Consider the following 14,784-nt stretch of genomic DNA (forward strand, 5'->3'; position numbering starts at 1 on the left):
ATACAGAAACATACAAACCTCCCTCCTGGTTTCACTGTCGTTAAGTTCTCACTTTAGCCCATGTTCCCTATCCATTTACCTTGAAAATTGATTCTATCTTATTCCTTTATTTACATTTATGTGAGCTTTCTTAAATCTATTCTGAAATAAGGAGGAAATGTAAATATATTAAATGAAGGTATATATTGATTGATTAGGGATACTTTATGAGTTTCTCTAAAGCTCTTGAGTTAACTAAAGACAGTGAGTCTCAAAACCAGGGACTTTGAGACGTAAGGAATCCAAGTATAAGAGCCCAATCTGAACGCAGACGATACCCCAGGTTCTGTTTTTTCTCCTCTCTGTCTACACACCAATTTTCGGTTCAGTGTGTATCAAGACCATTTTTAGGTCTAGGACATGAATGTCAGCATGTAGTTGATTAACAGTGCAAGTGCTTAGGGATAATTAATGGGTTTTTTTCGGTTATCTTTTTGACTTGCACTTATAAATGCCAATCGATGTTTTTAAGAAGTAGGAACTATATGAGCCAGTCAGAACCAGGTTTGGAGAATTTTAACTAAGTATTCAGAGCTCTCTACACCCAAAATGTGCCTGAGTGAGATGTCTGGATCCCAGAGGTAGGGCTGAGGTACAGAGGTAGCAGCTGACGGAGCAGTCCCCACGTCCTGCTGCCTCTATACTGGGGAATTTTCTGGATTGTGCAATGCAGCTGTGTGTGTGTGTGTGTGTGTGTGTGTTCATCTGTGTGTCTGTGTATGAGCACACACACATGAGGCTTGACCAATAACTGAAAGACTCACAACTTGCAAAACCAGCCACAATGAGCTCTCTTACAAATCCTATTAACTGAAAAACTGCCTCCCCATTGGCGTGAAGCAACCGAAGGAGGGAACAGCTGAAAGAGGACTTTCTTCAGGAGGTGAAACCAGCCTTTACACAAAAACTTAATATGAGCCAATCTGTGCAACCAGGCTTCCACCCAATCGACTGACATTTAATGAGCACCTACTACCTAGATCACAGATGGTGGATGCTCTGACTTGTTAAGTTGCTTCTTTCCCATGTAAATATCGCTCCTGTTTTCTAAACAGTTTATTTGACATAGGAAGCCACAAGTCTGACCCTACTGGAAAGGATATTGATGACATCAAAGTCTATTGCTGGCAGGACAGAAATAGGACTCATCAGATAAAGGATGTAATGGCACCAGGCTTATTTAGCTCCTGGGTCTGCGATTCCACACGGAAGCCAGATAAGCATCTTCAATGCAGGGCTGTCCTCAGACTGCTTCTCTCATCTTAGAGAACCAAAGACTTCATTTTGCTAAACTGAAGAAATTACTTTTGTAAGGAGGAAGGCAAAGGGTGAGATAGGCTTGGGCGCACATCCTCTGGGTTTCTACCTCATCCCGTCAGTGTCCAAGGCAACGGCATCCCTGCCCTCCCACTCCTCCCCTGGCACATATCTGTTCTCAAGCCTTTTTTAGGTACCACACATCCAGGATGGGCACCTCGGACATCTACCCTTCCATATTTTTTTCCATTCAACAGGAAATGCCTCCTGTTCTAAGTCACAGAAACAAGTGGCGGGTCTCAGGAATGTAGCTAAGTTTCCATGATGAAATCAAATACATGCCTTCTGTATAAATGTCCACTGCCTCTCAAGAAACATCAAAGTAAGCTTTGTCCCTCTCATAAGGCACACATGAGACTCTCCCCACCGTCTCCTATAGAAGCCTCACAATGTGCTTCAAGATCAGGGATGAATGATCCCTTTGGTACCTAACTGCATCAAATCAGCTCCATGCAGTTTGAAGAGAAACCCAGTCCATGAACTCAAGTCAGACGTTTTGCCAAGGACTCTGCACTCTGCTGTTTGGAAGGTGATGGGAACAGAAGTCCACTGCATGTGATCTGATACAGAATAAGAGGCGGGGGTGGGAATCATGCCATGGAGGGGATTTGAACCCATCTGCCATCACACTTCGTGCAGATGAACTGAGGTGACCTCTGGGGCAAGAGAGAATCAAGTTTGAGCCAACCTCACCCACGCACACCTCTTCTGACTCCGGCAACGAGGAGCAGCCCGGGCAGTGCTACCCCGTGGCTAGGCACCCCTTCATCCGTTCCTCCTTTGGTTAATATTCATTGAGCACCTACTACACACCAGGCACTGCACTTGGCCACGGAGGCAGGGCCTTTGTGGGGCTTATACTCTATCGAGGGAGGCAGAGAATAAGAGAACTTTCACATAAAGGTCCACTATAGTGACAGATGGGAACAAATGCGATAAAGGAAAATGAGGAAGGTGGGGGCGGGGGGTGCATTGAGAGTCATTGGGCGGAGTCGGGGAGAGGGTGACTCTGGCTGGGGGAGGTCAGGAAAGGCTTCTGAGGAGGTGTTTGCACAGAGCCCCGATGAAGGACAGAACCCCCTGGAATCAAGGATTTGGGGCTGAGGCGACAGCAAGTTCAGCCCCTGGGGCAGAACCAGAGGGAACCAGATGTCTGCAGTGGGTGATGGGAGGGCATGTCCAGGGACTGCTGGAAGGGGCTGAGATTCACTCCAATCCCCGAAGAAACAGAATGAAGGAGTCAGGAGGGCCTGTCTGAGTTTAACTTGGGCTCTTATTAACTGTAGGCTGGCCTCTCCAAGCTTTGTTTTCCTCATCAGGGCACCTGTGACAAGGATACCACCTATTTCCCAAGATTTTATGATACCAAAAAGTTGATGTCTCCCCATCGCTCACCAAATACCTAATACAGAGGCAGGACCCACTGAGCAGTGATGGCTGTCACCGTTGCTATTGTGGTGGTGGTAGTTTTGGTTTTACGTAGCGCATTTCCTCTGAGGAGTTTTAAGGCATCCTTCCTATTACCTTCAGTTTTGCTAAATAAATAAATCCCTCACATTTTCCTCAAATCCAGAGCTATTGTTTTGGGCTGGGATTAGAATCACTTCTGGTAAAGAATTTCTCTGACTCTTGGAGTCTGTGTTATAGGGCAGTGATAGCTGGAATTTCAGATTTTGAGATCAAACAATATAGAGTTCCCAACGTTTAAATTTTGCCAGATACGTAGAAAAAAAAAATTTAAGCCTAACTTCTATTATAAATAGCACTTTGTAAAAGAAAGTATATTTAACACCAAATAATCTCATAGAAAAGGCAATTCCTCCTTAGAAGGGTCACAGTTCATGGATTCTCTCGCTCTCTCTTTCTCTCTCTCTCTCTCTCTCACACACACACACCCAGAACAATGGACCAACTTCTGCTGACTTCCACTCACAATCACTGCTTCAGGCATTGGAGGGTGACCAATGCTGAGGGCAAGAAGACAGAGCTGAGTGAAGCTCTAGGCACGCGGGGGTTGTTGACCGAGCCTCTGACCTGCTGGGACGATGACTCTGCGCTCGTTCGTGGTCATGTTTGGGGGCGGCATGTGCTTCTCCTCCATGTAGCTGCCATAATTCATCCCGACAGTGTCCGGGCTGCTCACCATCTTCCCACCTTTGGCCATGCTGCATTCATCGGGGGAGTTCCTGGGGGAGAAAAAGACACACCCTTCTATTATTGAGGCAACCCAGAGCCCGCCTCCCTGTCTTCCCATGATACTCAGAGAGAAGCAGGGAAGGGCAAGGTGGAGGGGTGTGAGGAAGCAGGAGACGTCTGAAAAGACAAAAGCACTGTCTGTTATGAGCTGAATGACTGTGCCCCACCCCCAAATCCGTATGTTGAAGCCCTAATCCCAATGTGATGGCATTTGGAGGTGGGCCCTTTGGGAGATAATTAAGTTTACTCAGGGTCATGAGGGTGAGGCCCCCATCATGGGATTAGTGCCCTTATAAAAAGAAGAGACCATCTCTCTCTCTCCTTCTCTTTCTGTCTCTTTTGTTTGCTGTCTCTTTCTCTCTCTCTCTCCTTTTCCTTCTCTCTCTCTCTCCCTCTCTCTCCCCCACTGAGTTTACAGTGAGAAGACGGCCATCCTCCACCCAAGGAGAGAGCTGTCACCAGACACCAACTCTGCCAGCACCTTGATCCTGGACTTCCAGTCTCCAGAACTTTTGTTTAAGCCTCCAGTGCATGGTATTTTATGATGGTAGCCCAAGCAGACTAAGACAGTCCCCACTCAGTGGAAGTGGAGAGCAGGCACCTGGATTCTATTTCTCCAGCCAGCTCCTTCTGAAACTGTCGTGTCAAACCCCATCTGTGACAGCTGATTGGAAACACTTGCAGAGTGCAGGGAACTGGCACTTGTACTCCTCATGTGACTGTAAACAGGCCATGCACACAGATGCTGGGAGGTGACCCTCAGCAAGGTTTAGCCTAGAGTGCATGCCTCTTCACAACCTCAGAACGAAACCCTTGTGTTGATGTTCAAATCCCTGCAGCCAATCTTTAGACACAGAGTTTGAGGGCTCCCAGTGTTCCTGGCTTAGGTGCAGGAAGGAAGGCCAGGGGAGGGAGCAGCACTGGCCCCCTGGGAGAGGGCAGGACAGGAGACCCCAGCAGCTCTGTAGGACTGGGATCGGGGGTGAAAACAGCTGTGTGCCTGCAGAAAGGAATCAGCTACCGGACCTCAGGGAACAGCTCACAGGGCTGCTGTTAGTTAAGGCAGCCACAGCCACTTAGATACAGACAAACCTGCCTTTCTAGATTCCATCCACAGAGAAATGGATAAAGGTATACTACAGATATACAATGGAATATTACTCAGCCTTAAAAAGGAATGAAATTGGGTCATTTGTAGTGAGGTGGATGGACCTAGAGACTGTCATATAGAGTGAAGTAAGTCAGAAAGAGAAAAACAAATATCGTATATTAACGCATATAGTGGAATCTGAAAAAATTGTTTATAGACAATCTTATTTACAAAGCAGAAAGAGACATAGACTTAGAGAACAGACGTATGGATACCAAGGGAAAAGGGGGTAGGTGGGATGAATTGGGAGACTGGGATTGACATATATACACTAGTGATACTATGTATAAAATAGATAACTAATGAGACACTACTGCATAGCACAGGGAACTCTACTCAATGCTCTGTGGTGACCTAAATGGGAAGGAAATCCAAAAAAGAGGGGATATATGTATACATATACAGCTGATTCACTTTGCTGTACAATATAACCTAACACAATATTGTAAAGCAACTATACCCCAATAAAAATGTTTAAAAAAAGAAAAAAGGGAATATATATTTTTAAGTGAGATTTGAAAGTTACTGGACACAGTGAAATCATACACAATGGGAAAACTCCAAAGAGAAAATCCAAATTAACAGGAAACAGAAAAGTATGTCAATGCCTTCTTAGATAGTTAAGCTATAGACCAGTAACCAGGATCCCTGTAGCTGAGGAACCTTGATAGTTGGGTTATATCTTCTAAGGTGGATTTCTGGAAATTTCCTCTCAAGCGCTACCCAACAAAGGAATTTTCATACTCTTGGGAATCTACACACCTCTACTGGATTTTAGATTTCCATCCCAGTGTCTGAGGCCCTGATGTCATGGGCTCCACTCCAGGGAGCCTTCCTTTGTGAACTCCACACCTTTTTAGCTAGAACTCTGCAGCCAACTTGCAGAATCTTGGAACTACAGGCGTGGCATGAACGTGACCTTCAAGCTTGAGTATGCCTGAGGCATCGGAGGCAGAAGGGCACTCTCTGGACGCATCAGGCCCAAGGCAGGATGGAGAAGGTCATTCCAGACTCAAGGGCCGTGGCAGGGGTGTGGACAGGAAGAGCAGACCAAAGGCCCTGGAAAGAGTTTGCTCAGCGTCTGGGAATTTTGAAAATACCAATTTGTTCTCAGCATCCCTTGCACGTGCCTGGTGCTGATGGAGAAAGCTTAGGGCTCTCAGTGAGGAAGAAGCAGGTATGTCTGTGGATGGAGGTTACAGTTGGGGTCACTCAGGACTAAGGCCCTACCATAGGCCCAGAAATACATAACCCTGCTTCATGGCATCTCACAGCTGTACTAACATGAAAGAAATTTAAAAATAATAGCAGTCAGAGTTCCCATGGTGTGAATCCTCTGTATTTCCAATGCTGCTTACACATGCATTATTTCCTCTTGATGCTATTTTTCCTGGCTTCCAACATTTATCTCTAAAAGACCCATCCTAATATCAAAACACTGAATGTCTTCACTTGAGACTTAGTTTCCTATCCTTTTGGAAAATTCCATCAGTTGAGTGGAGTGTGTATGTTTTGGTCTATTTGTCTCAAGAAGAGAAGTTACTAGGGAAGAGAGTTAAAGGAGTTTGGTTCTTTAGGAAAAAGACTTTAGATACTACTTAGGTGATGAGTGTCACTCAGGTAACAACTGTAAGGTCTAAGATGAGCGCTGTTCAGATTCATTCATTCACTCTGCCATTTAGACCATTTTTTATTGAGGGCCTGCTGTATACCAGGCACCATAAATTCTTTCTTCTCCAGCAAGGCAGTTAACCATCTAAAAAGTTAAAAGTCAAAGAGATGTAGAGACTTCTCTGGTGGCACAGTGGTTAAGAATCCACCTGCCAGTGCAGGGGACATGGGTTTGATCCCTGGTCCAGGAAGCTCCCACGTGCCACGGAGCAACTAAGCCCATGTGCCACAACTACTGTGCTCTTGAGCCCGCATGCTGCAACTACTGAAGCCCATTCACCTAGAGCCCATGCTCCGCAACAAGAGAAGCCACTGCACTGTGAAGCCCTTGCATCACAATGAAGAGTAGCCCCACTCACTGCAGCTAGAGAAAGCCCACACACAGCAACGAAGACCAAACACAGCCAAAAAAAAAAAAAAAAAGTCAAAGAGATGTATAGAATTATAGAAAGAGGGAACATGGGGGATTATGGATCCTACAGATCAACTCTTCCATTTTCTTACAATTCTATTGTTCAATTTCCATCTCTGAGGACTAAAGCTCTAGGAACAAATCAGTTTTCCCAGGGCATTAAAATAGATCCTCATCAAATACAGAAATATGATGAGCTATTAAATTGCATTTTACCAGAGCTTTCTAAAAATATGTGTAACTATTTAAAAGAAGGGTAGTCTTCAATAAGGTTACTTTGTTTTCATTTTATAACCAGAAGACACAATTCATCTCATTAAGATTTTCCAGCCCAGCTTTCACTGTAAAAAAAAAAAAACACACACACACAAAAAACCAGCAACATGAGACCCTACTTTCAAAAGCTATACCTTCCAGACAACTAAAACATCATCTTCCTTTCCACTGTATTTAGTTTTAGCTTCAGAGGAAGACAGAAGGGAAGCATGTATATAATCATTTCAAATAGTTTTTTATAACAAAGCTAAAGGGACTCTAACTCCAAAAAGCAGAGAGGGTCTCCCCATAATAGCGCCACTGACACAAGGGACTAAAGGCAGGTATTCAATAAACACTGGTTAAAGGGGCCCCAGGTGTTCTAATCTCATTGTTCAGTCATTTCCCCTTGTTTGTTCTCTTGGAAATTTTAATAGCAAGAGAGCAGTAACCTCCATCCACAGTGTTGGTGAGGAGTAGAGAAATGGGAACTCTTGTATACTGTTGGTGGGAATGCAAAATGGTAAAGCTGCACTGGAAAACAGTATGGCAGTTCCTTGAAACATTTTAAAAAGAACAACCATGTGATCCAGCAATCTCACTTATGCATATTTACCCAAGAATTAAAATCAAGTTCTTGGACTTCCCTGGTGGTGCAGTGGTTAAGAATCCACCTGCCAATGCAGGGGACATGGGTTCGAGCCCTGGGCTGGGAAGATCCCACATGCCACGGAGCAACTAAGCCCCGTGCACCACAACTATGGAGCACAACTGTGTGCTGCAACAAGAGAAGCCACCCCAATGAGGAGCCCACGCACCACAATGAAGGGTAGCCCCACCCCCCACCTGCTCTCTGCAACTAGAGAAAGCCTGTGTGCAGCAACGAAGACCCAACGCAGCCAATAAATAAATAAATTTATTTTTAAAAAATCAGGTTCTTCAAGAGATATTAGCACTTTTATGTTCACTACAGTACAATTCACAATAGTCAAGATGTGGAAACAACCTAAATATCCACTGATGGATGAATAGATAAAGAAAATGTGGTACATGCTCGCAATAGAATACTACTGTCCGTAATAAGAAGGAAATTTGAAAATAGATGCTAGCATGGATGAACCCTGAGGACATTACACTAAGTGAAAAAAGCCAGTCACAGAAAGACAAATACTGCATGATGCCTCTGTATATGAGGTATCTAAAAAAGTCAAATTCAGAGACTCGAAGAGTGAAATGTTAGCTGCCAGGAGCTGGGGGAGGGAGAAGTGGAGGTTTACGAATCCACAAGCATGAAGTCTCAGTCAAGCAGAACAAACAAGCTCCAGAGATCTGCGGTACACCCTTGTACCTTTGGTCAACAAGAACGTACACTTAAAAACTTGTTTAAATCTTGTCTGATCTCATGTTAAGTGTTCTTACCACAATAAAATACATAGAACATTACTGTGTCTTAACCATATTCTCAAACTCACATTTTCAGGTCTGGGTTCTATTTATAACCCAGAAAACACTGGTCTTGACAACCCCTAAAATACGTGGCACCAGTGAGAGGGAACAGGAGGCAGGAAGACAGCTGGTTCCTTCCGCTCACAGCAGGAGAAATTCCTCACTGGACTGGGGTCACCCTGAGGCAGGGAGCTGGTTCAGACTGAAGAATTTCAGGAAGGCTCTGGACAATTGCTGGGGTGCCAAAAAGTTGGGTGTATCAGTCCCTGAGTCCCTTACAGCATCCTCGGAGCCATACAACTCTAGGAGTTTAATCTCTGCAGCCATCTCACAGATTTTCTGTCACTTGGGCATAATTTTGTGGTCACTCTAGGAAATAAAGAAATAATGTACAAAGACTGTTCAACCTCCGTGATGAACAAGATGGGGTGTTGGTGCCCTTCTTCCGACAACTGGAGACACATGCCCCACTAAGATGGCTTGTTGAGCCTCAATTAACTAATCACTCTTAAGTAGCACTTGGAGAATTAAGGTGAGTTGAGAACATGGGCGTTGACTTCTTAAAACATACAAGTATTATGAATTAATGGTGAAAGAACATGGCAAAGAATATCAAATAAATTGGAAAATTTACTAAATTGATTTTTGTTCTTTAAGAACTTTTACTGAGATACAATTGACATACAATAAACTGCATATATTTATTTATTTATTTTATTTATTTATTTTTTTAACTAGTTAAGTATCAGCTTTACTATTAGGTATTTTTTTCTTTCAGTGGCTTATTACATATTTCTTTCCATATGCTCACTAATACACGCAAGTGTCAGCTTTGATTTTTTGACAAACAGAAAGTAGAACATGTTGTTCCCTGTTTTAATTTGCATTTTGCAAATAACTAGCAAAATGCAGAACTTTTCGAACCTATATTTATTGTTCATTCACATCTCTACTGTGACTTGCTTTTTTATAGCCTTTAACTTTTTTTTTCTATAAACTGCATATATTTAAAGTGTACAATTTGATTTTTTTTCCTTATTAGTAATGTATATATGGCAATCCCAATCTCCCAATTCATCCCACGAAAATCTACTAAATTTAAATTAAGGTGAAAGTCACACATGCTGCCAAACCCGATTGGGTTCTCAGAGGGCTGGGAAACTCCACTCCCAAGCCTCCAGGCAGGACTCTCCAGAAGCTATGAGGATGAACAAGTGTTTAGCTGATATTAACATCTTTCTAAGGAGAAGAGTCCATCGTTTTCCTCTGCAACTCCAGAGTTATATTTATGTGTATGTGTGGTGGCTCTGAATACATCTTGTTCCCCTGCCCTTCCTCAAACTACGTGACATCTGAGGTAGACTGCAAAAATGCACACAAGACAAAATAACGACATAAATGATCAAAGGAATGGAAGTGAATGTTATATAAGGGCAGAAAAGTAATTAATCAAGAGATAAAACCAGCACATTGAGTGCGCTCACTATTTATAGAGGCTCAAGGTAGGACATCAATTTATTTCTGAACTTTCGACTCGCCAAAGCAAAAAAAAAGGAAGCATCTCCTGTGACAATTCAAGGCGTCAAAAAGATACATGTGAAGCAGTTATTCAGCAGCAGCAAAGCTTTTCCTGGGCTAAAACTTGAGAGAAGTTTCTCTCGTGGCTTCTCTTGAAGAGAACTGGGTGGTGCAGCAAATAGCATCCTTCCCAGCATCCCATAACAGACCCGAGAACATTCCACACGTAAAGCAGGGTGCTCCAAGCACACAGCTCTCAGCTGCTTCAGCTACAGGAATCGGGAGACTGTGTCCTTAGCCAGTGCGCCATACTTAACCATTTCTTGACCCCGATTTTGGAAAGAACTGGCCGACCAGAAAGATGAGTGCAAAAATATAAAAAAAATAAATGATTAGAAAATGAAAAAAATCTTAAGAGATGGAATGCTACATATTCCAGTTTCCACAGTCCTCTAATTTCTGTTTTAATTTCAGATTTGCCTCTGGGAAATTTACCTAATATATGGTGGGCAAATAAGTATTTACAGACCTTACTTGGTTCATCTTCTGTCCAGTATTTGACAGTTTATGTATGCTAGGGATGGCTCCAAATTCTTTTTATGTATTCATGTTATAGTAATTATGGGATGAAACATTCAAAATGGTGCCTAACACAATAAATGCTACGTGTTAGCTGTTATTATTCATTTTATCCACAGGACAATTTCACGAGGTCAAATACCAATAAGCAGCAGGGATATTACAGGTGACATGCAGAGAGTCTGGACGCAGGTTGTGCCCAAGGTTACACAACCAGCTGTGGAGGCGCTGGGATTTGAACCTAGACAGTTGGGGTCCTGAGTCCAAGGACTTGACCATCCTGCCATAGGACCTCCCCTGGTAACTCCACATGAGTGGTCTCTTTCACAGACATAACACATAATGGGATGGAACCTCAGAAGTCACAATTTCATCACTATTGGGTATTTTCTGAAGAATATCCTGGGAGTGGCCCTGAAGACATTCATGGAACGGGCGGGAGATGTGAGAAAAGCAGGGGCAGCTCCGTGCAGACAAAAACAGAGCCTCTTGGGAAACACTAAATGTGGTAATGTTTATTTGGACAGACACATGAATTTTTTTAATATTTATTTATGTATTTGTTTATTCATTTATTTATTTGGCTGTGCCAGGTCTTAGTTGGGGCAGGCAGTCTCCTTACTTGTGGCATGCGAACTCTCAGTTGCAGCATGCATGTGGGATCTAGTTCCCTGACCAGGGATCCAACCCAGGCTCCCTGTATTGGGAGCTTGGAGTCTTAACCACTGTGCCACCAAGGAAGTCCCAGACATATGAATTTTGATAAGTCTAGTTAATAAAAAAAGTTGATCACCTCGATTTATAGTTAAGCATTGTATGTTCCTTCCTCAAACTTCCTCGAGGTGCTCAGCAGGGTGCAAGCTCTGCAGAGATGATGGGTGAACATTCACGAGTGTGAGGAAATCAGACGAGAAGCTTCTGTGCTCAGAGGGCAGAGTGGCAGTGACTGTGAGTCACATTGTGGGCTGAAGAGAGAAGTGAGGACCAGGACAGAAGCTGGACCACTGGGAAAGTCATCAGTGTAACTGCTTTAAGATTAAGTGGAGCCCAGTCCAAGACAAAAACTTTTTTTAGCTGTTTCCATACAAAATCCCACCCCCCCTTTTTTTTGGAAAAGGAGTAACATGCCTGTAAAAATGTACCTAGGAATTAAAATTAGGGCTTTGGTTTTTGAAAAACAAAATCAACTTGGCATCTGACATTGCTTTTCTCACATCATAGTCTACTTACAGCGGGGCAGATTCCATCACGGAAAAAGCCCGCAGTGAAATAGCACAGACGTGGCCACTAGCTTGACAAGGATTCTCTGTGCCCTTGCTGAGTGTGAACGGACCTCATTTGTCCAGCAATGTCACTGAACGCAGCCCCGAGAGACAGCCCCAAGCTCCCTGGCCACATCAAATCTGTGATTCACCCTCACTTCACAACAGTTAGTGGAGGTGCTGAGGCACGAGAGAAGAAACCCAAAGGCAAGTGGAAATCAAATTTGGGCAACCAATACTTCTCCTAGTGGGTGGAGCAAACCCGCCAGTCCTCTCAAAAATCTACCCATTCTTCAAGGCCCATCTTCCTCCTGTTCCTGAATTCCTGTTGCACTTGGAGACGACTTTCCCCTGCCTGGCTCTGCATCACATGCTGGTGGGATATTCTTAAGCTTTACTTCAGGGAGTCCGCTCTCCTCCTAATGAGAGTCATATTCCCCCAATACCCGTCCATGCTGGCCAGGTGCAATCCAAGCCTTTCCTAAGCCCATAGTGCCTTAGGACAAATCCACGCTCCCTAGATCCTTCTCAGCTATCTGCTCTGGACTTCCTAATTCATGCATTTTTAAAAATTTTTTTCATTGACGTATGGTTCATTTACAATGTTGTGTTAATTTCAGGTGTACAGCAAAGTGATTCAGATACACACACACACATTCTTTTTCAGATTCTTTTCCCTTATAGGTGACTACAAAATACTGAGTATAGCTCCCTGCGCTATACAGTAGGTCCTTGTTGGTTATCTATTCTATATATGATAGTGTTAATCTCAGACTCCTAATTTACCTTCCCCCTGCCCTTTCCCCCTTGGTAAGCATGTTTGTTTTCTATGACTGTGAATCTATTTTTGTTCTGTGAATAAGTTCATTTGTATCATTTTTAGATTCCACCTACCAGATATCATATATTTGTCTTTCTCTGACTTACTTCACTCAGTATGATAATCTCGAGGTCCATCCATATTGCTGCAAATGGCATGATTCCATTCTTTTTTATGACTAACATTCCATCGTATATATGTACCACATCTTTTTTTATATATAAATTTATTTATTTATTTATTTTATTTATTGGCTGCATTGGGTCCTCGTTGCTGCACACAGGCTTTCTCTAGTTGCTGCGAGCCGGGGCTACTCTTCATCGTGGCGCACGGGCTCCTCATTGTGGTGGCTTCTCTTGTTGCGAAGCACAGGCTCTAGGTGCGTGGGCTTCAATAGTTGCAGCACACAGGCTCAATAGCTGTGGCTCACGGGCTTTAGAGCATAGGCTCAGTAGTTGTGGTGCACGGGCTTAGCTGCTCTGTGGCATGTGGGATCTTCCCGGACCAGGGCTCGAACCCATGTCCCCTGCATTGGCAGGAGGATTCTTAACCATTGCGCCACCTAGGAAGTCCTGTACCACATCTTCTTTGTCCATTCATCCGTTTAATAAATATTTACAGAGCAAGTCTCCATGCCGGGCACTGTCCCAGGTACTGGGGATACAGCAGTGTCCCTACTCTCATGGTGCCTGCGTTTGAGTGGGTGAAGCCTGTGTCCCCAGCTCCACATACTATGCCCTTGAAGACCAGGGTCCACATCCCCTCTGACTCTTCTGTGGATGAGCAGGTGAGTGTTTACTCCCATGCAGTCTTCAGCTCCTTACAGTTTATTGGAATGGCATTGTCTTCCCAAATGTTCCTTTTAGTTGATTAGGTGGCTTCATGTTAAGAACTTGGTGAGGAAGCTACCTGGGAGGACTACAAAGGCTTTCTTTGGCAGCTGTACCCTGAGAGTCCAAAGAGGTCAGTTCCACGAGAGGGTCCTAAGGATGCTGGCGGAGGCCCACCTCCCAGGTCTGCCTCAAACCCGAATAGGAATCAGTCCCTCCACAGGTGGTTTTCTTCCTAAGAATCCTAAAAGCACATACTGAGTCCTAATCGACCGAACCAACTCCTAATCAAGTTTCACGCCATGAATGGAGGTAGTCACCACAAAAGGTATTTTTAGGACCCCAGACAAGGAGGGGATTGTCTGGAGAGCTCCGGGGTAATTTGTGGGTCTGTTTTATTTCTGAATCAGTGGCAGTGGAAAAGCTGCTTCAGAGCCCACGGCCCGAGCAGCGGGTGGAGCTCGGCAGTGATTCATGTAGCACTCCGGGCTCAAACTGAAACTGGAGATGTTTGTCTTCACAGCTGTGTGTTATTTTTACCCTTACTAAATATTCTCTCTTACACCTGGAATTTCAGCCTCTTCCCACCAGGCCTGTTCCCTCCCCGCTTCTCTGAAGCAGCCGAAGATGAAATTAATTAAAAAGTCACCACCAACAGTTAGTTCTTTGTCCCCAAAAGCGGTTTGAAGCTTCCTGGAGAAAGTTTCATGATTTAAGTATATATTTCTCTTAACAACTGAAAATAGGCATCAGCAAGACCACATCACATTTAGATCTTGAAAACTGGGGAGGAAATGCATCCTTTGGGGACACATCCTTTGGAAATAAAAATATTGTATAGAATACGATCTCTACGAACAGTTACCTGACCAAGATGTGGCATCTTTTCTATCCTGCGAGTCTTTTTTTTTTCTTGAAACATTTTCATTTTTCAGAGAGGAAAGAATTAAGCCCAACAGCAATTATGGTGCTTCAGGGTTTTATTTTCCTAACAGGCTGTGTAAATTCTGGTTAACCAAGATGATTTTCCTTTCAGGATAGAAAATGCCAAGCAGTCCCTCTGTCCCCAACATCAATATCTACAGCGACCTGACAGGATTCACTTACATCACAAGGAAGAGCAGGGCTCTTAGGCTCTTCTACAAAATGGCGCCCCTCCATTTGACATCCCAAGACACGGCAAAGATGCGCACGAGAACTACTAAAGAGGAAGGATGAGGAAAAGTCTGCTCCAGACAGAGAGGGAGACGCAGAGAATTTGTCTCTCCCACTAACTTCTCCCCAGGCGA

At 43.9% G+C, this 14,784-nt stretch overlaps 1 protein-coding gene across 12 annotated transcripts in view; it reads right to left on the reverse strand.

Moving 5' to 3' along the window:
• Positions 1-14,784, reverse strand: part of ERG (ETS transcription factor ERG) — a 262,203-nt gene that overhangs the window by 36,536 nt on the left and 210,883 nt on the right. For all 12 annotated transcript variants that reach the window (XM_057697335.1, XM_057697336.1, XM_057697337.1 and 9 more), the window contains one exon: positions 3,391-3,542. In XM_057697335.1, coding sequence (XP_057553318.1) covers positions 3,391-3,542 — 152 coding nt within the window. The remainder of the gene's footprint in view (positions 1-3,390; positions 3,543-14,784) is intronic.

The sequence above is a fragment of the Hippopotamus amphibius genome, chromosome 10 (assembly GCF_030028045.1).
Source record: "Hippopotamus amphibius kiboko isolate mHipAmp2 chromosome 10, mHipAmp2.hap2, whole genome shotgun sequence".
NCBI classification, from domain to species: Eukaryota; Metazoa; Chordata; class Mammalia; order Artiodactyla; family Hippopotamidae; genus Hippopotamus; species Hippopotamus amphibius.